The 23,357-nt window shown below is 42.2% G+C and overlaps 2 protein-coding genes and 1 pseudogene across 2 annotated transcripts in view; 1 reads left to right on the plus strand and 2 right to left on the minus strand.

Annotated features, from left to right (window-relative positions):
* The window catches only part of Timp1 (TIMP metallopeptidase inhibitor 1), a 5,108-nt gene extending 2,661 nt beyond the window's left edge, over positions 1–2,447 (plus strand). Inside the window, exons 3-6 of the mRNA XM_010606426.3 lie at positions 352–431; positions 594–720; positions 964–1,088; positions 2,184–2,447. Of these exons, the coding sequence (XP_010604728.1) occupies positions 352–431; positions 594–720; positions 964–1,088; positions 2,184–2,354 (503 nt within the window). The 3' untranslated portion in view covers positions 2,355–2,447. The remainder of the gene's footprint in view (positions 1–351; positions 432–593; positions 721–963; positions 1,089–2,183) is intronic.
* Syn1 (synapsin I) overlaps positions 1–23,357 on the minus strand; it is a 59,493-nt gene that overhangs the window by 12,348 nt on the left and 23,788 nt on the right. The window lies entirely within an intron of this gene.
* On the minus strand, positions 16,758–18,423 carry LOC104849818 (annotated as a pseudogene).

Raw genomic sequence — 23,357 nt, forward strand, 5'->3', positions numbered from 1 at the left:
CCTGTAATCCCAGCACTCTCGAGGCTGAGGCAGGAGGATCACTGAGTTTGAGACCAGCCTGGGCTACATAGTGAGTTCCAGGTCAGTCTCAACTACATAGTGAGACCCTGTCTCAAAAAACCAAAAAATTAAATAAAAATAAAAATAATTTTTAAAAATTAAAAAAAAAAATAAAAAAGGTTAAAGCAGTGCTGGCAAAGAATAGACACTATATGGATGAACCAACTAGCAGATGTATGAATTGCTTAGTGTGCTGTAGGGCACTCAGTAATTCCTATTTGCTAGGTACGTTTTTATCATGATTATTTGCTCACACCCCTCAATTAATGCATTTTTTTCCTTCCTCTGTAGTTATAAGGGCCAAGTTCACGGGGATCACAGAAGTCAACATGACCACCTTTAACAAGCGTTATGAGATCAAAGTGACCAAGGTATCTCCCCTCCCTGTCCTTCCCTTCCTACTTCTCAAAATAGAAATTTCTGGACATGGGTGGTGTGGAAAGTGTGATGTCAGGATTTGGGTATACGATTTAAGGAAAGAGCTTTGAGTGGGAAGAGTCTGTCGGTAAAAGAGTGTTCTCATCCATCAACAGATGTTCAAAGGGTTCGATCCCTTGGGACATGCCAACGACATCCGGTTCCTCTACACCCCCGCCATGGAGAGCCTCTGCGGGTACTACCACCGGTCCCAGAACCGCAGCGAAGAGTTTCTCATCGCTGGTAAGGCCCCGCCTTCTCGCACTGGGCCAAGCCAATCTGACCTTAGACGGTGCCTAGCAACCGGGGGAGAAGCTCAGTAGAGAGCCATCCCAGTTTAAATTGTGACCGTCCCAATTTCAGCCTATCAGAAGCCTGGGACCTTGCGGGGGGGGGGTCTGTATGTCCATGGCGCCAATCAGGTGCTGCCCAGGCCCCGGCCCAGCCAATCAAAAGCTGTCTTTGGGTTTTTTCTCCTCCTCCCAGGACAACTGCAAGACGGGAACTTGCATGTATCCACCTGCAGTTTCCTGGTTCCCTGGCACAGTCTGACCTCCTCTCAACAAAAAGGCTTCACCAAGACCTACTCTGCTGGCTGTGGGTCGTGCACAGTGAGTGCCTGGGCCCTGTCCTCTGCCTGGAGGTTGTTTTCGGGACTCTTCCCGAAACTGTGGACTTGTTTCTTACTCCCTGTGACGGTTCTTTGGACTGCTTCACAATCCCCAGGGGTGTCCGTGATCCTTCTTGCTATTCCCCCAAACTTGAGACTGCACCCTAAGAAATCCTGGTTGTCCATTTGTCCTGTGTCTGACAATTTGGGATTGAATGTTCCCTGAACCTTCTAACCTGTCCCTCTAATTTGTGAAACTGGGTCTTGTTTTGTAGTTCAGATTGGCCTTGAACTCACTATGTAGCCCAGGCTGGCCTGGAATGTGCAGGGCAGGCGATCCTCCTGCCTTGGCCTCCTGAGTGCTGAGATTATAGGCGTGCACCACCACACCTGGCTCCCTGGGATTAATTTTTGCTTCCTTAGAAAGTTCTTCAAGAGGGCCAGAGATTTAGTGAAACTGGGTCTTGTTTTGTAGTTCAGATTGGCCTTGAACTCACTATGTAGCCCAGGCTGGCCTGGAATGTGCAGGGCAGGCGATCCTCCTGCCTTGGCCTCCTGAGTGCTGAGATTATAGGCGTGCACCACCACACCTGGCTCCCTGGGATTAATTTTTGCTTCCTTAGAAAGTTCTTCAAGAGGGCCAGAGATTTAGCTTAGTGGTTCCACTGCCTGCCTTGCAAGCGCAAGGTACCAAGTTCAATCCCCAGTACCAAAAAAAAAAAAAAAAAAAAAAAAAAGAAAGCTCTTCAAGAAACCAAAGTGCTTTTCCCCAAACTCACTGACTGTTCCTTGATGGCTCCAAATGTCCCCAGTGACTGTCTCAGAGCCCCACTGGCTATTCCCTGCCCAAAGGGACAATTCCTCAGGATACCTGACTGACCCCAACAACTGTTCCCCATCTACCATTCCAAGACATTGATTGTTTTTTGCTATCTTACTGTTCTTCCAATGGGCTGTTCTTGGGTCCAAACCCAGGTGGGATGACACCACTTCTCCCCAGCAGCTCCATACTACAAGCTGAGGAGAAAATTCTACTCTGTAGGAGAGGGGGAGAAAGAAGAAATCCTCAGAGAAGGGGTCTTTCCCTCCCCTCCAGGTGTTTGCTTGTTCATCCATCCCCTGCAAATTGGAGAGTAACACTCAATGCTTGTGGACAGACATGCTCCTGAGTGGTACTGAGAAGGGCTTCCAGAGCCGTCACCTTGCCTGCCTGCCACGGGAATCAGGGTTGTGCACCTGGCAATCCCTGCGGACCAAGACAGACTGAATAAAGCCTGCTCCTCATGGAAACTGAAGCTTTCTCCCCTTCCCACTCTCCCCTTTTTTCCAAGATGGTGAAATAAAGAACTGTCTTTCAGCAGATGCTGTCTCTGTGTAGTGCCTGTGAACAAACCATGTCACTGACGACCTAGTAGGAGCACTCTGGGACTAACTGGAGGGGTGAGGGGGATGCAAGATGTTGGATTTGGGAACTAGGGCTGTAGCTCAGTGGTCAAGTGCTTGCCTAGCACATACAAAACCCTGGGTTCCATCCCCAACAAGGTGGGAAAAAAGATGTTGAATTTTTATATTTTATACAAAAATTTGGTCTACTAGTAATAATCTGATCATAGGCATTATGGCTGGCCATCTGCAATGTCAGTCATGGTTATTTAACTTGTGTTTGTGTGATCAACTCCAGATTATAAATACTTTACTCAGTACTTTAAAATATTTTATTACAGTAGTTTCTAATTCCCATTTCACCAGGACTCTCCAGTTAATTACCCCACAGCTGTAAATCCCCCTATTCACAAATCTCAGGTGACAAACTCGTTGACATGTATCAAAGTAGCAAACTGATTTATTTGCCCCAGTCCTTGTCCTGATGTCCAGTGAAGATGCCCCATCCAAACCTGTGTCACTGTCCCCACCCTTAGGTTCTGTACAGTAGTATGTCTAATTTGAGTGACAGGAGGGGATGCAGAGCCCCCACTGTAACTCCTGGCTAGATTCTGGAAGAAGGGCTAGGATAGTTTTTGCACCACACCATAGCCTGTGGGAGATCCCTTAAGAGGAGCTGTTTGAGGCACAGCAGGAGGTAGAATGGGAAGAAGGGACTATCCTGAAATCCCAAGGCTCTGCCTTACTCTCCCTTTCTCTCTTCTCACTGACCAACTCTGAAGGAGAGACTGACCACAATGAAATGCAGGTGAGGCCCAAAATTAGAACCACCCAGGTACACACTAGCCTGCACCTCCACACGCCTCCCTTTACCTAAACTCTACCTGAGCCTCACCTTTCTGAATCATCTTCCTCCATAAAACCTAAGCAAGAGAACCTCCAAACACCCACTTCCTGGGACTTCCTGCTCCCTTGACAGGCCTAGGCCTCTCTAGCCCTTCCCAGTCCCTGATCCTGCTATGGTTCTCCAATGGTTCTATCCCAAGTGAAATCACTGGGAAGCAGGATTTAACATTGGGAGAAACACTCAATGGAATACCCAAGCGCTCTATTGACCTGAATCTGCTTGAGAAAAGATCTAGTTAGGTCGACTTTGATGAAGGATCCCTCCCATCAGACTATCCACTGCCAAAAGGAACTCAGGACTCCTCTGGAGCATTCTAGCATGGCTTCCTGGACACCACAGCACCAAGCGTGGCTCCCTGGGTGCTCTGTGGGCCTACCTCAGAGCATTCTACACTCCTGGGAGGTTCCCTCAAGCCCAAGTTATGCCACATATCAGGTCGGGCAGTATTTAAGCAGACAGTATGTATTCCCCTGAACAGGGAACACCCAGGTGGCTCAAAGGTAAAGCACCAGTGTCTACAGCAACACTTACACCTTGGTTTTGCCTGGGAGGTCGAAACCCTGTCTATCAAAAGGGGGAAATGGCAGGCTTTGCTGATGGGTACAACTGTAAGGGAAGGGCATGGGTATCTTTTGGTCCCACTGCAGGCTGCATGACTTCAGAAGTTCCTGACAATTCACCAAGCCCTCACATCAGCTCCTTGCACTCTTCAGTGGCTCCTTGACTTCGACGCCCATTTTCTGAGTCCTAGCCACACTACCCCCGGAAGGAAGGTGAAGTAGAAGGTGCCAGGAGAAAGGCAGAACCCAGCATGGAGGCGATTCTGCCCACCTGTCCATCCTGAACTCTCCACCTTCCACACTCACACCCAGTGAGCATAAGCAGGTGGGACCAGGACACAGACAGACCAGAACAGGACTCAAACCTACCTTTTCCTCAGACCTGGCATGAGCTCCTGGCAAGATCTGTAGTTCCAGGATGAACCACCATCACTTTCTAGGAAATCCATGAAAATAAACACTCCACAGCATTCCATGTGTCTGTGTGTCCGTCTCATTAGGAGAGCTTTCGTGATGGCTGAGAGGAAGCTCATGTGGTTGCAGCTACATGAGATGTGCAGCATGGAATCCAGCTCAGTGGGTAACCTGGGCACCTGCCCTTCCCTCTCCCGAGTCACAGTCTTCTCCCTAATATGTGGGCACCACAGTGTCTACCCAAAGTCCTTCAGACCTAGTCTGTCTTAGGGTTAGGGGATGATTATTTGGTGTTTTTACCCCTTAGATAGTTGCAGGTCAAAACACATAGGAAACTCGGGCTGAGGATATGGCTCAGAGGTAAAGCACTTGCCTAGCATGTGTGAGGCCCTGGGTTCCATCCCCAGTATTGCAAACAATAAAAACCATGATACTCTCTCAAAACAACAACTAAAGTTGCAGTATTACTAAAAGTGACTTAATTTCTAGACAGGAAGTGTAGTGTACTGGTTAAGAACATGAACCCTGTGTCCAGGTCACCTGCATGCAAAACCTGCCCCTGACATGTCCTAGGTCTGTGTCCTTAGGGAAAATCATATTGCCCTTCTGTGCCTCAGTTCCCACATTTGTAAAATGGGACTAAAACATTCCTAACTCATAAGGACAATGTGTGTATTGAATGAAGTAGTATCTTTAAAGTGCTGAGAACAATGCTAGGTATGTAGCACTTATAAGTAGTAGTTACAGTAAATATAATTAAATGTGTAACTGTAGCAGTGACAATTTTTATCAGTAATGAGTAGTGCAATGTTGCAAATAATTCTTTTTTTTGTGACACTATGTAGTGTAAATTAGCCTTGAACTCACTATGTAGCCCAGGCTGGCCTTGAACTCACAGTGATCCTCCTGCCTCAGCCTCCTGAGTGCTGGGATTATAGGCACCTGCCACCATGCCCAGCTGCAAATAATATTTGATATTAGAAATAAAATAAAATGTTAGAAATAATGTAAATTAGTAGCAGTGATTTCGTGCACTCCAGAAGCCCTCATATAAAACTCAGGATCATGATAATCATTCCAAAGATGTTAAAAATATTGAATATGCTCATTTGTAATATTCTTCTTATTATGATGCGCATTCACTGCTTTCTAGTGTGCAAATCCCTGCACCAACAAATAACCAAATTTTAGACTTCCAAGAAAAACTACCCCTATCACATAACATTCCCCATATGCAGTCCTCATTGTGGACAAATCACTACTTTTATAAACCTCTAATGTTTCCAAGACTACAGATGACAAATCCCTAAGCCCTTGGTAAATCCTTCCTTTGATTAGTCCCATCTCTTCACTGAGACAAATCCTTTTTCACAAATATCCCACGAAGAAACATCTTGTTCATAAATATTCTAGTGCCATCTCCCCACTGATAACCCCACTGACAGATCTTCCCATTCACAAATACCCAGCAGCGCCGGACATGGTGGCGCACGCCTGTAATCCCACCACTCAGGAGGCAGAGGCAGGAGGATCACTGTGAGTTCGAGACCAGCTCAAGACAACTACGTAGTGAGACCCAGTCTCAAAAAACCAAAAATAAATAAGTAAATAAACAAACAAATACCCAGCAGCAATCTGTCGTCTACTGATGCAGCCCAGCCACAAGTATGTCTCTTCATAACTACCTCCCCAGCAGCGGCATCCCCCTAGCTGACAAATCTCTGTATTTATGAATATCTTTCTATGACATCATTCCCAGGACAACCTCTATTGGCAAATCTTCCCATTCACAAATTTTGACCCACTCACACATCTCCTGTTGTCTGCTAAGAATGATCAAACTCTCCATTCATATTTGCCCACCAAAAATGCCCCCACTGATAAGCCCCCTTGTAAAAATATTTCCATTCATAAATACCCAACATTGATATTTATCTCATTGATACTGTGATTTAAAAAAAAATCTTCCCATTCATAAAAACCCAGCTATCCATATATTCCCTATTGATGGACCCCTACTGACACATTTTTCTATCCTTAGATATATTCAGTTGGAAAATAACCCTGCTACAACAGCTCCCAAGGTAATATCCCATATAGTGAAACATCTCTACCTACAGATGAAGGAGTCAATTTATATAAAACCAGATCCTCCCTTTTATTAATAGTGACTGATACTGACATCTCAGCATCCAGGTCTGGATGCCAGTAGCAATGGTGAATTACATTGTAGAACCCCCATCAAAGAAGAGGATTAGGATACAAGTTCTTTCTGGCATGTGGGAGCTTTTTTTTTTTTAAAGCCTGGGTGAAAGTCTGTGTAAGAAGTTGCTAGAGCCCCAGACACACTCTCCAGCTATCAGTTCCCTGCTGCAATAGAAGGCTGGAGGTATGTCTGAGAGTAGAGAGGGATGCTTCATATCATCAGGAAGGCCTAAATGACACCTCCTTGTTGTGGGCTATTTATTTACCACTGACCTTGGGCTACCTGCTGAGCCTCTGTGGAATGCCACATCTCTGACTGATGGAGGTGGGTCCCCAGACTCAGCTTCCTCCCCACCACCACCACCACATAGAGGGGGCCTCCCCCAACCCCAGGAAAACAATATTTATTATTAGCTAGATCTTCTCAAATCCTCTCCTGACAGGGAATGAGCTGGGCCAGGGCAAGGTCATGCTTCAACTTTCCCCTCCACTCATCCCTCAGGCCCCTACCGTGAATCCTGCCTTGTTGCTTCTGACTCTGTCCAAGAGCACTCTTGAGCAGGTCTCTGGGATCTGCCAACCACATCTCCATGCTGCTTTGTGTAACTAAGACATGGGAGCGTCTCTAGGAGGATCTCCGAAAGAGTGGAGGCCAGATGTTTTGTAAACTTTTTCAGTAGTCTCAAAGCCTAAACCCCAAAGGGTCCCCTGACAGTATTTCTCCCACTCTTGGTCCTTGGCTTAATTTCTGCAACTCATGCTCTTCGCTCATACTTTGCAGCATTATGACTTCAGAATCACCAGGGGAGCTGGAGTGCTACTCAGTGGTAGAACACTTGTGTAGCATGTGCAAGGCCCTGCATTGTGTTTTCAGCAAAACACACACACACACACACACACACACACACACACACACACACACACCAATGGGGTACCCTGCCACCTCTGCTTGACACCTGTCTCTCTACCAGAATATAAGCCCCTGACCTTGTTCTGGCTGAAAGAATGGACTGGGTCTCTGAGATCAAAAGCTAGTGATAAGTTGAAGTGGTAGCACAGACTTGTAATACCAGCTACCTGGGAAGCTGAGGCAGGAAGATCACAAGTTTGAGGCCAGCCTGGTAAACTTAGCAATTTAATGAGTCCCTATCTCAACATAAAAAAATTTAAAAAGTGATGGGAATGTAGCTCAGCACAAGGATCTGGATTCACTCCACAGTGCCCCCTCCAAAAAGTTATTGATGTGATACTAAGACCCCAGGCTTCACCCCATAAACTCCTCATTCCTAGTGTCCCGTGTTCCTCTCTTTTCCCCCTCACAGACTCTAATCACATGTTGGCTCTATGGTTCACAGAAGCACCCCAAATTAAAAAGCAATATAATTATTGCTAGCTATATTTTGACCAAGATCAACTGCAGTGACACCCATGAGGAAAGACTCCCCTTTATAATTTTGTCTCAGATCAGCAAACCTGTCCGTACCCCACACGAATCTTCACCCTCATGCCTCCCTCTGTACCTGCCCAGAATAAATAGTCTCCATTTCTGGAACATTTTTGTTACCAAATGTCACCATGGGCTGTTGTGCTTCCAATTTCAGTGTTCTCAATCCACAGTGTCCTGAATCTTGAAGACTGGCCACCTGGGGATCACATGTGTTCTGCCCAAGTGATATCTGGTCACACTTTATCCCAGGTTCTATGAGGGATGGACACCTGTACTTCACTAGATGCCAAATATGGCCTCGGAAGGGCTCAGAGAAGAGCAGAAAAAGAACTTCCCAAATACCATCAAGAAAGGAAGAGCCTGGGCTTTTAAGTAGGGCCCTCAAGTATTCCTGCAGACACAGATGTCCCCTCGGTGCTCCAGCTTGTCCCCATTCTTTCTGCTCCCTGCTTCCCTTTGCTGTTTCTCACTTCCTCTTCCTTTTCCCTGATCCTCATCAATCTCCCCCAACCGTGGCCTTGAGCCTCTGGAAGATGAACTTTTGTTTTTGCAGTACTAGGAATGGAACCCAGAGCCTTGTGCATGCTAGGCAAATGTTATGCCACTGAGCTACATCCATCTCTGTTTGTTTGTTTGTGATGAAGCCTTGCTAAGTTGCCCAGGCTGGTCTTGAACTTGAATCCTTTTGCCTCAGCTTCCCAAATAGCTGGGATTACAGGCTGTGCGCCCACGTGGTGTAGGATCATCAACTTCTAACTGTGCTGCCGTTCTTCTCATGTGTTGTCTCTTGATCTGGTGATAGGCATGTGTTCATAATGAAAATTCAACGAGTCATAAATTTAGAATATGTCTCTTTTTCTGAATTTTTCATATCTCAATAAAACTGGGCCCTCAGAAGAAACTCCCTACCCGACTGACATCTCTTCTTGCTCTTTCCTTTAATTCTTCTCTCATTCTTGCCTTTTCACAGAATTCCCACACCTTTGATCCTGTAGATTCTAATCTCAACGCACACTTTCTTTCTTCATTCCACAGGGAGCAAGAATCCTGGACCCAGAGAAGGGACTGGAGCTAGAGATGCCTTCAGATTGGACACCACCTGTGCCACTATGAGCCCTCCATGACTGTCGGCTGCACTGTAAATCACCTGCTTTGAGATGACGAGAGGGGAATGAGAGGGGAATTTGCTAATTCCCACAGCAGCCTCTGCCCCCACACTATCTGCATGACAAGATTGACATAAGCAAATCACTAAGCTGGGGGTATTGGGGTGAAAAGTTAAACTGTGCTTAACAGGGTCTTTCCACATTTCCCCTCCAGTGGTGACTATTTAGACACAACTGAGCTGAGCACCTTCCAGAGATTCCCAGTAGCTTGCAATGAGATGGGCAGAGACGGAGCACCAGAGGCTAACATCGACTCCCACCACATGGCGGAGCCTGGGCAACCTTCACACTGAAGCTTCGGGAGACAGAATGGGGCAAGACTGCTCCTACAAATCCAGGCCTCGCTTTGCCTCTCATGCTTGATAGTGGGCTGGGGATGAACAGGGAAAAGGGCTAGCAACCTGGCATGTGAGGAGCTTCCTCTATCTGCCCCTACTCCCCATTACCACCATTAACTCTGTCTTCTTCCTAGACTCAGAAGTTCTGCTCTCTCTGTCCCTGACAAAAGTAGTCTCTACACAGCTACAGAGCAGCCAAAAAGTATCCGTACCCTACCAGATATCAGGATTTAACGAGAAAATGTTATTAGGGAGGTGTGGTGTGGTATAGATATAGAGAAAGTGACCAGTGGAATAGAAGAGTCCGTAACTTCCCCACACAGGAATGACATTTTTGTATATGCTAGAGGTGGCATACCAGATTAACATTGAAAAACTAGTTAACTATAAGGAAAAAGATGAACTGGATGTCTACTTACCCACTATTAGTTTCGATATGGTTTGAGTGTGACCCCAAAGGCTCGTGTGCTGGCAAAGCTTGGTCTCCAGAGTAGCTGTGCTGAGCTGGAAACTTTAAGAGGTGGAGCCCAGAAGTGACTAGATCACTGGGGATGCAGTCATAGGAAGGGATTAACATAGTTCATGGGACCCTGATTAGTTCTCTTGAGAGTGGGCTGTTATAAAAAGACTGCACCTGGTCCCTGAGTCTCCCTGGCTTCCTGTCTTGCCATGTGATTGCTCCCTCATGCATGCACTCCCAAAACAGACTAAGACACTACCACACATTGTAAATGAAAATCAATTTCAGATGAAGGAAAAACTTAAATGTCAAATATAAAGCTTTACTAAAATATCTCTCTTTGTCCTAGTAACCTGAGTTGCCACTTTTATCATATAGTAAATTTTCATATGTACATGGATCTGTATCCAAATTTTTGTTTTGTTCCTTTAATCTGTCAGCCTGACTGTTACATATGTCAGCATAATATATTTTAAATTATAAAAGTTTCATAATGTGTCATTTTTTTTTTTGTACTAGGGATCAAACTGAGGACCTTACATTTGTAAGGCAGGTGGCAGAACCACTGAGCTAAATCCCTGGCTTCATAATGTGTTTGATGGCAGAGGTATTCGACTCCCTGTAGGGTGGCAGGGCGACCTCTAGCTAACCCTTTTCAGGATTTTCCTAGTTATTCTTATATGTTTGCTTTTCTATACAAATTTTATTATACACCTGTCTAGATCAAAATTAAAGATTTTAGGTATTTTTGGGGAATCAAACTTGTAAATCAAATAAAGTCCTGAGGAGGTGAATTAATATCTTTGTGATGTCAATTCATTCCAGCCAAGAATAAGGAATGCCAAAAAAAAAGAGGAATGCCTTTCCATTTGCTTAGGTGTCTTTCAAAGTGTGTCGAACTTTTCTTCATTTAAATTTCTACATCCCTTCTTTACTTTATACTAAAGTATTTTACCTTTCTTTTTGTTATTGTAAATAATGTTCACTCTTTCATTATATCTTCTATCTGGTTATTTGTGTACATGAAAACTACTGATTTTTGTATGTTGATTTTATATTCTGCTATGTTGCTAAATTCTTTTACTGTCTGAATTAGCTTTATTTTGGTTCTCTATGGGATTTCTAGGTATACTATCATAGCATCTCTAAATAGAGCCATTATTGTGTCTTCTTTACCCATCTGTATGCCTATAATTTTTTTTGGTGGTCTAATGGCATTACTTCAATACTTCTAGGACAGTTTTAGAAATGACTTGGAATAGTGGGTACTTGGCTTTGCTCCTGATCTTAATAGAAATGCCTTCAGTGTTGTCCTATTAATATGATAATTTTAGAATCAAGATGTACAGATTTTATCATGCTAAGGTAGTATAAATTAATTTTTTCAGCTTTAATTGAGTTTATTGGTACATTTTAGGGATACAGTACAGTTACATTCATTGTTGGGATCTTGCACCTCTACATGACAAGTCTTGGTTCTCATTTTTTCCCCTTGTCCCTGCCCTCCCTTCACCCCCTCCTCCCCTCCCCATCTACAAACACTTTATTTCCATCTTTTCATTATTTCACATTTTTTTCTTTTCCCTTATTACCCTTCCAATTTGATTTATTTTTAATGCTTTTATCAGAACGGGTGTTGAATTTTGTCAAAGGCTTTTCAAATATCTATGGAAGTAATCATATGGTTTTTTCCCTTGGATCTATCAACATGTTGCATTAATACATTATATAGAATGAACTATTCTTGCATTCCTAGAAGGAAACCTGGTCATGTCATATTATTTTTTTGTCTTTTAGAAATGTATTATTTTCTTGATATGGTTTTCAATTTGTTTTATTTAGAATTTTTGCACTGATATTCTTGGGTGAAAATGATTCTATTTTTTTTCTTTGTACTATAGAAGTTGTAATTGTTTAGGAAAACAACATTTACGTTTCTCTTCTTTTTTATTCTTTGAAATAATTTACATGGCACAGGCATTAACTTGTATCTAACTAGTGACTACACTGATCATGCTGAAGCTTAAAGTTTGGTAGAATTCTCCTGTGAAATCACTTGAGCCTGATTCATTTTTCTATGCAGATAGTTCCTTAACAATTTTTTTTGCAGTGCTTGGGAGCAAACCCAGGGCCTCAAATATATTAGGCAAGTGTTCTACCACTGAGCTATACACCCAACACTCTATTTATTTTGTAGAAATTTTTCTATTAAGTTTTATGGGGTCAGTTTTTCTATAGTGTATTTTCTTAGAAAATTATCTAGTTTACCTAGATTTTTAATTTTATTGGTATATGCTTTTTATAGTTTGACTTTTGGGATCTTATATGTAAAATATAAAATTATATCAGCATTTATAGGAAAAAACTAAAATTTAATTAAATATAAACTGCATTTGAAGTAAAATAAGAAGACTATGTTGAATGAGAAATAAAATGAATTAAACCAAGTAAATTTTGAATCTAGTATTTGACTGCATACTCTCAGTCTAAAGACCTAAAAAGGGCAAACAGATGTCTAATTTTACTTCAGTAGATTTGTTTTGCATAGTGATATAGGTATTGCAATTCTAAAAATATTTTCTGTATTGCAGAACTGAATAAATGAGTGAATATATTGACAACGTTGTACACTAATGTTAACACTGTTAGAAAAGACAGATATATAAGCATAGAATGGAGGAAGGTTAGAATGAATCCCATGATGTGCTCAGTTAGAATCAGAGGTATTGGCATGAGACATATTATATATATTTATATTTTTAGGTATTTTATATACTTTTAATATACTATATGTATTTACAATAAGTGGATTTAGAAGAAAGGATATTCTGGCATCAATGAGTATGTCAAATTCTCAGATTTTGGCTTTGAGATGCCATTATCTTAGGGCTGGGGCTGGGAAAGAATGAGACATACTTGGAGGTAAGGTCAGTAGAAATGCTAGATAAAGGTCTATGAAAATCCACTCCTTCATCAAAGCCAAAAGTGGCAATAATTATCAGAATTAACATATTTTATACGCTGGAAATTGATCAAAGGTTAACACTTTGGAAAGCATTTATTCAAGAAAAATGTCTGAATCTCAGCAAGAATAGTAGGCTTTATTGCATTTGAATAGTCCCTGTTCCCATACCCTTCTCCACACGTTTTCAAGAGCCTTAAAAACTAACAGCCCTGCAATCCTAGTAAAAATCAGCAGCTCAGTGTTAAATAAAAATTATAAGGGTAGATTATCTTTGACTAAGCTCCTGCACTAGGACCCAACAAACCAGACTAAAAAAATCAAAATGGACTCATTTACACTAAAGTTTCCTATCACCAATTGAAACTAAGATGCTATCTGACCTTCCAAGGAATCAGGAGAGATAGCCAAGTTTCCACAACAGGCCAGTTGCAGTTGGCATGATGAAGTTCCCTCTGGTTTTAATGTTAACCGAAAAGATAATCTGAAGAACCTGATGGTAACCAATTTAATTTTATATTTTGTTTCTGTTTCTTCAGTCCTTCACAAACCTCTTTTGCTCAGCTTATTAGAACACTTATGCAATCATATGGAATGAAGTGTTGCCTGATTCTAAAATTGTAAATAAAGCCAATTAAGATATTTAAACTAAATGGTTGTTATTTTGTCTTTTGACACTAGCAACCACTGGATGAGCTAAAACAAGGGTGGAGTTCCACTAAAGCTCCATTCCAAGGGAATTGTCTGACCTTGAGGCTCTGTACAAACAGAAAGTAAAGGTTAATGCAAAATTGTAAAGAGCCTACCTGAGCATTAAAAGCATGCCTCAACATGTACACAAAGCCCATCAGCAAAAGCCAATGTTCCAGACATTTAAAGAAATATCTGCTCCTGGACAGGCAGAACCAATATGTCAAAATGGCCATACTTCCAGAACCAAGACACAGATTTAAAGCAATCCAAATCAAAATATTATAGATAGCTAAGGCAGATAAAAAATATACAGGCAGTCAGATAGAGCTAAGGCCCTCAAGGGAGCCAAGAAAAAGGTGAAACACAGCACAACTGTGGTGAGAGACACATCTGTGGGAGACCAGGCCTCAGGATTAAGAAGAAATGACCAGGCTTGTATACTTCCTCAAAAGACAAACATTGGGCCAACTGAAGTCTAGATAGACATTAGTCACCCTAGTGGGTGACCAAGACCTCCAGACCCATCATTTTCCACAAAAAGTCTTTGTTCTTTCCATGCACCCTTGTTACGTGACTCGTTCCCCCATTGGATCACTGTTACCTAAGCGACTATACTTGGAATCTTACTGGTTAATCATAGCTGTAACCCATATTGTACCCATGTGGGTTTTGCTCTATAAAACCTCCCTGTAAAGTGGGGTCCTCCGCTACCCATTCCAGTCCCTCCTGCCTCTCAGGAGCTATCCTCTCAATAAATGTTTCCCTACTCTTAACCTCTGCTGTTCCTAGAATTCTTTGATTTTTAGAGAACATGAGCTCCCTGTATCAGACATCTAACAGGTTGGGAGATACAATAGCTTCATCTGTATCAAAAATACCAATTGCCTTCCTCACTGAACTGGAGAAAACATCCTGAAATTTATATGAAACCAGAAGAGACCTAAAATAACAAAAGCACACTGTATTAAATATGTGAGGTCATATCTATGTGGGTTTGATTACAGAAACTAATAAAGTATTCTCTAAATAAAAAACAAACAAACAAACAAAAGCAATTCTGGGCAGTGCAAAGCAGGAAGCATCACAATCTCTGACTTTAAGCTCCAATGTCAATACTACAAAGCTGCATTGTTAGAAACAGGATTGTATTAATACAAGTAGCACAACAGGAGTTGGGAGACCTCTCCCATCCACCCACTTGGATTTGGGCAATGCCCCAGGGCCAATCCTCCTTCCATTGTTCAGAGAAGCAGAAATAAAATAACAAGATTCATAAATATGGACAGCATCTCACGCATGTAATTTAATCGGGGTGAATGCTGGGACACATGTGCTTGTTATGGTGTCCCTGAGGTGACCTAGCACCCTGTCAATCATATCCAGAAACCCAGTGAGAGGCACACAGGCTGGGGTGCACTTTTTTTTTTTTTTTTTTGGTACCGGGGATCAAACTCAGAACCTTGCAGTTGTGAGGCAGGTACAGTGCCACTGAACTAAATCTTCGGCTACACTTTTATTTTTTTCATTATTAAAATTTTTTTTCATTTGGGCATCTGATTTTAATAGCAAATTTGGGGAGAGAAAGTTAACTATGGAACAAAAATAAATGAAATAATTAAATGCAGAGCAATGGGTCTATGCTACTAAAAATGCCGGTGACATTAGACACTCCACAAACTATCTGTTGTTTTAACCTAAGAATTATATTTTCTAACTTATACAATAATTTGGTTATTAACCTGTGAAGTTACAAGTCTTAAAAGTGGCAAAAGCAAACAGAGCCTCCTTTACTTATTGGTACTATGGTATCAAGTCACTTTTCCTGGGTAGCCTGGGCACTAAATCACCAAACCCTAAATTATACTATCTCATTCTGTAGAAACATATATATACATCAGTTTTGGCTGTATTTTACCAATAAGGATCTCCAAATTTATTGTTAAAAATAAAGCCATGGTTTTAGTTTTAAATAACAGTAATCATGTAAGTGCAACTGACTCAAACCTCCTTTCTATGGGGAGCAAAAACCTAGATAACAAGTCAGTAATGTACTCAGCCTCAAAAGGAGAATCACCATGTCAAAGACTATCCATTCCCGGAATTTAAAATATTGATTTGATGTGTACTCAAGTTCCATAGCATGCACATATGTGTGCATACATACACACACATACATGCATAGAGATATATGCTGATTATACATACACATTTCTATTCAAATAGTAAGATCCCATATTCAAAAGGTGTATCCCAGCTGGGCGTGGTGGCACGCGCCTGTAATCCCAGCACTCGGGAGGCTGAGGCAGGAGGATCACTGGGAGTTCTAGACCAGTCTGGGCTACATAATGAATTCCAGGTCAGTCTCAACTACATAATGAGAGCCTGTCTCAAAAAAAAAAAAAAAAAAAAAAAACCTGTATGCCAATATATGGAGAAGAGTAAAGGAAGCACTGCAGAGCAATTTGTTTTCTCCTAAAAATGTACTGTCACTTCTTCTACATTTTAAGGAAGTTGGTATTCTAGTATGACACCAGGAAGGAATGCTGCACAATTGCCTAGTAGCTTTATTAAAATAACAAGGAAAATAAAATGTTGAGATTGACCATTACTGTTCTCCATATATTGGGTAAAAAACAAACAAACAAACAAAAAAAACGATGGGATGAAAAAAAATAAGTAACCTTTCAAAACTAATGATCTTTACCAGATTTTCAGAACGAGATTGAATTTTTCTTTTCTTTTTGGGCGCGGGTACTGGGGATTGAACTCGGGTCCTTGCGCTTGCAAGGCAGGCCACCGAACCGCTGAGCTAAATCCTTGGCCCTAGATTGAATTTCATTACATTTTTAGGCTCAGACTGATCTCAATAACAAATTACCAAGATGTTTTAAAAGTAAAAGATTTACAATATGAAGTCTGAACAATGATATTGCAAAAACAAGACTGAGACAAAGCCTCCAAAAATATTATAGTTTTTACCTCAGATACACCATGGTCTGTTACAAAAGTAGATCATACATACAAAGGTAGAAAGAACATTAAGTTTTCAACTGAAGGCAGCAGTCCTTTTAAGGGGCATCCCCAGCAATCCAATGAGTACTAGACTTTACGTTTATTAAGCTCATTACAGTGCCTGAAGAATATGATGTCTCATTCAGTAGCGTCTTCCTCAACTACGATTTCCTTGTGTTCCCCAACCTCGGCCACCTCTACTTCCCCTGACGGCTCCTCTCATAATTAAAGTTGCCCAAATTGCTGCTGCATTTCCCACTGGCAGGGTTGTAAATCTGCCTGGCATCCCTTTTTGGTCCTGCTGGAGATTTCTTGAGTGGTGAACCTGAAGTTGTGTCTTCATTGGCTCTCTTTTGCCCGATCTCAACCTTCTGTACAGGTTTCCAGGATAATGTTACTGTGCTTTTATAAGAAGGAGGAATGTGGAAGAGATTCTTCATTAAAACATTGATATTGTTTGTTATTTTCAATGCAACAACTTTAATCTCGTTCTTTTCCATTTTTTAAGCCCTCCCCTGTTATACCCTGGAGAGCCAAGCAACGTTGTCAGATATAAACCTGCAAGCCCCAGGCAAAGTACTGCAGCCTGATTTTGAAATCTTTGAGCTTTTCCGCATTCAGTTTTGGCTGTTAAGAAACCTGGAAGGTTTTGGTCTAACTGATGAAAACTGTACAACAAACATTCCACATAACTGAACTGCAACTTGGTTCTTCATTACCAGCATGCTCCCCATTTTCTGCTTCTTCTGGTGGAAGAGGCATGTACTCCAATAACTTATCAAATAGTTTCCTTAAATGTGTTTCTAACTTCTTCATGTCACCACAAAAGGAACTCATTTCTACCAACAGTTTGTTTTTTAAGGTACTGGGGATGGAACATCTGGTTCTCGCACTTTCAAGTCAGGCAGCAGAACCACTGAGCTAAATCCCCAGCCCCTCTGCCAACAATTTTAACACCTCCAATTGTATATCAAGACCCTCAACTGGGGTTGTTAAGGTACTGAGGTTAGGGAGAGTTTGTTCACAGAAATAAGTCACAAACTCTGTGGAATGGACATTTTTGGCGAAGAGGGGCACTGTCTGTCGGGTAAACTGTAAGAACCTGTCCACGCAGTCATAATCTGAGGGGATTGAAGGTCTGCTCCAGGTCGGCCTGTTCAACCACCAGCTCTACCTGCTGCTGTCTTCCACTCACTGTCTGTAAGCTTTTTAACCCAGGCAGTATCTTCATGAACAGAACAAATTCTTGACCAGTCGCATCTTCTAGGACCTTTTTGGATTCAGTTAGTATAAGTTCTTCTACTTCTTTAGTTAAGACTTCATCTGGCAAAGTCTTAAATTTTGTAGAAAGGAATTTAACTGCTCATTCTCTAACAATATCTTCTTGAAGTATCTGGGTAAATAAGCCACCTAATGTTCCTTTTGCACCCATCTTAGATATAGTTAAATTCTGCAGAGTCATCTGTCTGCAAGAGTTGAGTTAGTACATCTGCCACTCAGGAAAGATTTTTCTCCAGTGTTGAACTGAGGCAGCTCTTTAATTGCTTGGTGTCAAACTGATACATCTTCATCCTCACAGAGGTCTAACTGTGCATTGATAGCAGAATCTCCCAATTCAGGAAAATGCTTGAAGAATTTAGGAATAAGCTGAGCTGCTAATCGTTTTTTTCTTGGTATCACCTTTCACACTATCCAGCATCACTTGATGGGCATCTTTATGCTGGCCCACTTGCTCTGTGGCACCAGCAAGGATGCCATAGTTGCAGTAAAGCTCTCCCACCATTGGCATGATGAGTGACAAGCCTGGGGCCCACTCCTGCTGTTGAAACCAATGCCGGTGCCACTGCCGCCTCAGAACTTCACCGAGCCCAAGACCCACACTATTATGTCTTATTTTTTTATTTTTTGGAAACAAGGTCTTGCTACGTAGTTCAGGCTGGCCTTGAACTCACTATGTAGGCTGGCCTCAAACTCTCAGGAATCCTCCTGCTTCAGCCCTCTGAGTGCTAGGATTACAGGTGTGCACCACCACACCTGGCTGTGTGGTGCATATCTTTTAAAATCCCAAAGCCTGATGTATCTGTATACTGTGCTTTTTATTTCCCTGTCACCCCAACACCATTTTTCTGTTTGCACCTGCCCTGATCACATCTCATCATCTTCAATAAATGTAGCTGCTTTTTCTTTTACTATTGGATATATCCTCACAATTATTTGCTTGCCATACACAAGGGCCTGGAATCTATCAGTCGGATCCACCACATGGTCTCATTTGGTGAGCATAGCCAGGAGACATCAGCAGACACTGGCAGACATAAACCAGCAGGCAGAAAAAGCCCAGCCAGAGAGGAAGGTAACTCCCCTGTTTGGGGAAGACTTTTTCTCTTCCCCATTTTAAAAGCAACCAAGGACATGTGTTGGGTGTGTAGTACAAACCCCAAGCGGTTGCACTCATGAAGAAGGTTAAAGATGACCAGACTGTGAAGCTCTGGCCTTTGTAAGAGGCAGGAGGGCTCCTACTCATCAACTGGATTTGTACTTGTGTGAACATTCTTTTGCTATCAGTCCTTACAGCGTGGGAATTCACTTTCAGCAGCCATGGTTTCCCATGCTTCTGGGGGACAAGACACTTTGGGCTTGGACAGCGCTCTCCAGGCCATTTTCTTTATCTTTCTTGTGGGACTGGAAGGCATGGGCCCAGTCTTCCTGATGTTGTTTCTCTTTGCAGGATACAGTTGGCAGCATGCTAGCTATATAGATTTAGGTGGCCATTTGGGCAATGGGCAAAAATGTCTGTCATTACAACCTGGGACTGAAAGATTCCGAAGATGCTCTGTAGAGCCCCTACGAACAGGTGAGGGACTGACCTAGGGATAGGCCTGTTTAGGCTCCCCAAACTCCTTCTACCCACAAAACCCATTTTGGAGTATGCCTCATCCATTCCACTTGGCCTCCTGTTTAAATTAGTTTCCCAAATGGATATTCAACAATGCAAAGAAAAACTGAATGAATTTTCTAGGGACTCTAAAAAGTTTGCTGATGGTTAATTAGTCAAGGCTTTGATAAAAATCCAGCTGCTTTTCAACTCTGGCTTGGAGAGGTACTCCATAAATACACTGATTTAGTCCCAGAGTCTAGGAAAGATCACATTGACCTAGAAGAGTATATTTATTACCTAGTCAGATCCATATACTAGGAGAAAGCTCCAGAAACTCCACAGGACACACAAATCAATTGGTTGGCATGATTTATTCAGTCTTTGATAATCATGACAAAATAAAAGATGAATAAACGTTGATTAAGAAAGAGGCAAGCTTAAGCCACGCTTACCCTGATGGATATAAACCCCGAAGTGCTAAGGGGAACCAAGGTAATCCAAAGAGTGATAGAAGCAATTCAGAATGTTTCAAGTATAAGTGAATAGGGCACTAGGCAAATAAGTGCTCTCTAAAGCCACTAAACCCTTGTCAGGACTGTCAAATCACAAAAGACCCTTGAATTAGAAGAGGGACTGCCCTTGTTCCTAGAGAGGAATGAAGTCACTTACCTCCATGGTGGCCAGGAAGAATGCCTAAATAGTGAATGACCATGCCTGGTCTGTATAGGCCCCACACAACGACAATGTCATTACCTTGCACCAGCCTTGCATGACCCTGGATGTAGTGGACAAGCCTTTGGTGATATCATGGCATCTTATTCAACTCAAATTTCTTATTGGGGTGAGCTTTCATCCCATTCCAAAGTTGTTATGGGCCTTAAAGGAGTTAGTCAGTCAACTTTCTTTACCCCCATCAGCCAGTTGGAAGATTTCCTTTTCCAAGCTGCCTTTATGTGATGCCAGAGTGCACCATAACAGTAATTAGAAGAGATACATTCTTCCTACTCAGGGTCCCTCTGTCATTCAAACTTCTGGAAACCTATGTCCTAGTTGCTAGGAACCTACTCAACTGATCCCATGGGCCCCATTTTTCTGCCAGGAGTTGATCCTCAAGTGTGGCATACCAGGGAGGGCTGTCAAGGCCACTCCAGTAGTCATTCAGCTGAAGGATCCTAATCTGTGCTCTCACAGAAGATAATGTTACTTTAAGAAAAATGCTGTACAGGGGATAAAGCCCATTATTGATAAATTTTTGGCTACAGGGTAATAGGTACCATGTCAGTTCCCATGCAGTATGCCCATTTTACCAATAATCAAGACATCAAGAGAATATTGCCTTGTATAAGATCTCAAAGCTATCAATGAAGCAGTGGAACCTATTCACCCATTAGTGCAGACCACTACACCTTTTTAGCACAGATCCCAAGAGATACTAATTGATTCTCTGTCCCTGATGTCAAAGATGTCTTTTTTTCTATCCCTATGGATCTTAACTCCCAGTACTTGTTTGCTTTTGAATGGGGGGGGTTCTCCAAACAGGACTTGGACAGTAAACTTGGGCTATCTTGCCCCAGGGTTTCAGAGATAGCCCTACTTGTTTGCACAAGTCTTAGCTCAAGACCTAAGTGAATTAAAGTTTTAAAAGAGATGCTTTTTACAGTACATAGATGACCTCTTCATTTGTAGTCTCACCAAGGAATTATCTGATAAAAACACCACTAAGACCCTAAATTTTCTATCAAAAAGAGGTTACAAGGTGTCCCAACAAAAAATAAAGATTTCTTAACAAAAGATAACATATCTGGAATACAATTTAACTCCAGAACAAAGACAACTTTCCACAAAGAGAAAAGAGGCAATTACCCATTTGGATCTTCTGGGGTCTAAACAGCACCTGAGTTGCTTTCTTTGGAATAGTGAGCTTCTGCCGCGTATGGATACCCCATTTTGGAGTAACTCCTATATGGAGTTACTCCTAGCTCCATTGGAGCCTAACTCCTATACGAGGTAACCTGAGGACCAGAAACTGAATGGACAACAGCTGCTCAAGAGGCCCTCAAGGCCTTAAAATGGGCTCTGATTTTACCACGGCTTTAACAATCCCAGACCTAACAGTCTTTTTCTCTCTTCATGGCCGAAAAACAGGGAGTAGCCACTGGACTGCTAACTCAGCATCTGGGCCAGAAAAACCAACCAGCTGCCTACTTTTCCAAACAACTAGATGGAATGACACAGAGCTGGCCTAGCTGCCTGCAAGCAGTAGTGGCTATAGTACTCTTAGTCCAGGAAGCTTCTAAAATAAACTTGGGGCCCGGGGATTTAGCTCAGTGGTTCTGGCGCCTGCCTGGCAAGCACAAGGATCCGAGTTCAATCCCCGGTACCAAATAAATAAATAAATAAAATAAACTTGGGACAAAAGCTCTAAGTTCTAACTCCATACCAGGTTAAGGCTTTGTTAGAACTCAAGGGCCATGTGAGGATGACTGGGAAAAAAACAGATGTCTCTCTTTAGTCTTACACCCTTTTAAACTCACCCATCCTCCTCCCAACTGACCAACAGGTAGAACATGAATGTGAACAAACAATTGTCCAAAATTATGTCAGCCACTCCGATCTGAGGGACCAGCCATTGACAGAGACAGCTAGCACATGTTTCACTGATGGCAGCAGTTTCATAAAAGATGGTGTTAAGAGGACAGGTTATGCCATTATCAGCTCTACCCAGATCATGAAAGCAAGGGGACTCCCTACACTCTTTAGACTTCTACGCAAAAGGCAGCACTTACTGGCCTCACTCAGGCTCTCCAACTTAGCCAGAGAAGAGGATCAATATATACACTGACTCCAACTATGCCTTTCTGGTCTTATGTGTTCATGCAGCCTTCTGGAAAAAGGGTGGACCCTAGTTCCAACTTACCCCCAAATGGAAAGGCGCTTATACAGCCCTAACCATGCCTTCTGCCCTTAAGGTATAAGAAATAGGTGGTTGAGCCAGGCATGCACCCAACACTTGGGAGACTGAGGCAGGAGGATTGCTGCAAGTTCAAGACCAGACTGGACTACATAGCAATACCCTGTCTCAAGGACACCTCCCCCTCCCCTCAAAAAAGAAAGAAAGGTAGTTGGATTTATCTCTTCAGGGTAAAACCCAAGACATCTGAGACACCAAAAAAAGAAAAAGAGAGACCACAAATCACATACACATGCAAACCAGTAAACAACCTCAAGATTCTTTTCAGAAAACATCAACTTGTTAAACCAGTAAGTAAAACATTTTGTTCCCTTTAAGTAAACCATGTAGCTAGTCTTGTTATTCTCTCATTTGCTACACTTGAGGTCTTTGTCCCAAGTTATAACATGACCTCTTTTGATATTTTCCTGTTTCTCTTATGATCCTCCTGGATAATTTAAAACTTGCCTTTCATAGAGATGAGAAATGGTGATTACTTGCACAAAATCTTAAAGCTAATTACATTTTTCTCCTATCATTAACAGCTACTAAAGAATGTGACAAACAGCCTAGCCAGTGCTGGCAAACCTATGGCACACATGCCACAGTGGGATATTTGTTATCATTGAAAGCTCTAAAAGGTTGGCCATCATTGGCCTAGGCCAACTTGCCTAGAGTATTGCTATCCTTCAAGATCAAATAGATTCACTAGCAGTGGTGGTCATATAGCATCATAGGGGACTAGATCTCATAACTACTGAAACAGAGGGAGTATATCTGCCTCTAAAAGAAAAATGTAGTTCCTATGTCAGTCTGAAATAGGGAAAAATACACCACAGAAGGTAGCTGACCACACTTATAAGATCCATGAGGACCTATCTGAGTTATGGATGTC

This window comes from Fukomys damarensis, unplaced genomic scaffold (genome assembly GCF_012274545.1).
Source record: "Fukomys damarensis isolate Sample0158 unplaced genomic scaffold, DMR_v1.0_HiC HiC_scaffold_39, whole genome shotgun sequence".
Taxonomy (NCBI): domain Eukaryota; kingdom Metazoa; phylum Chordata; class Mammalia; order Rodentia; family Bathyergidae; genus Fukomys; species Fukomys damarensis.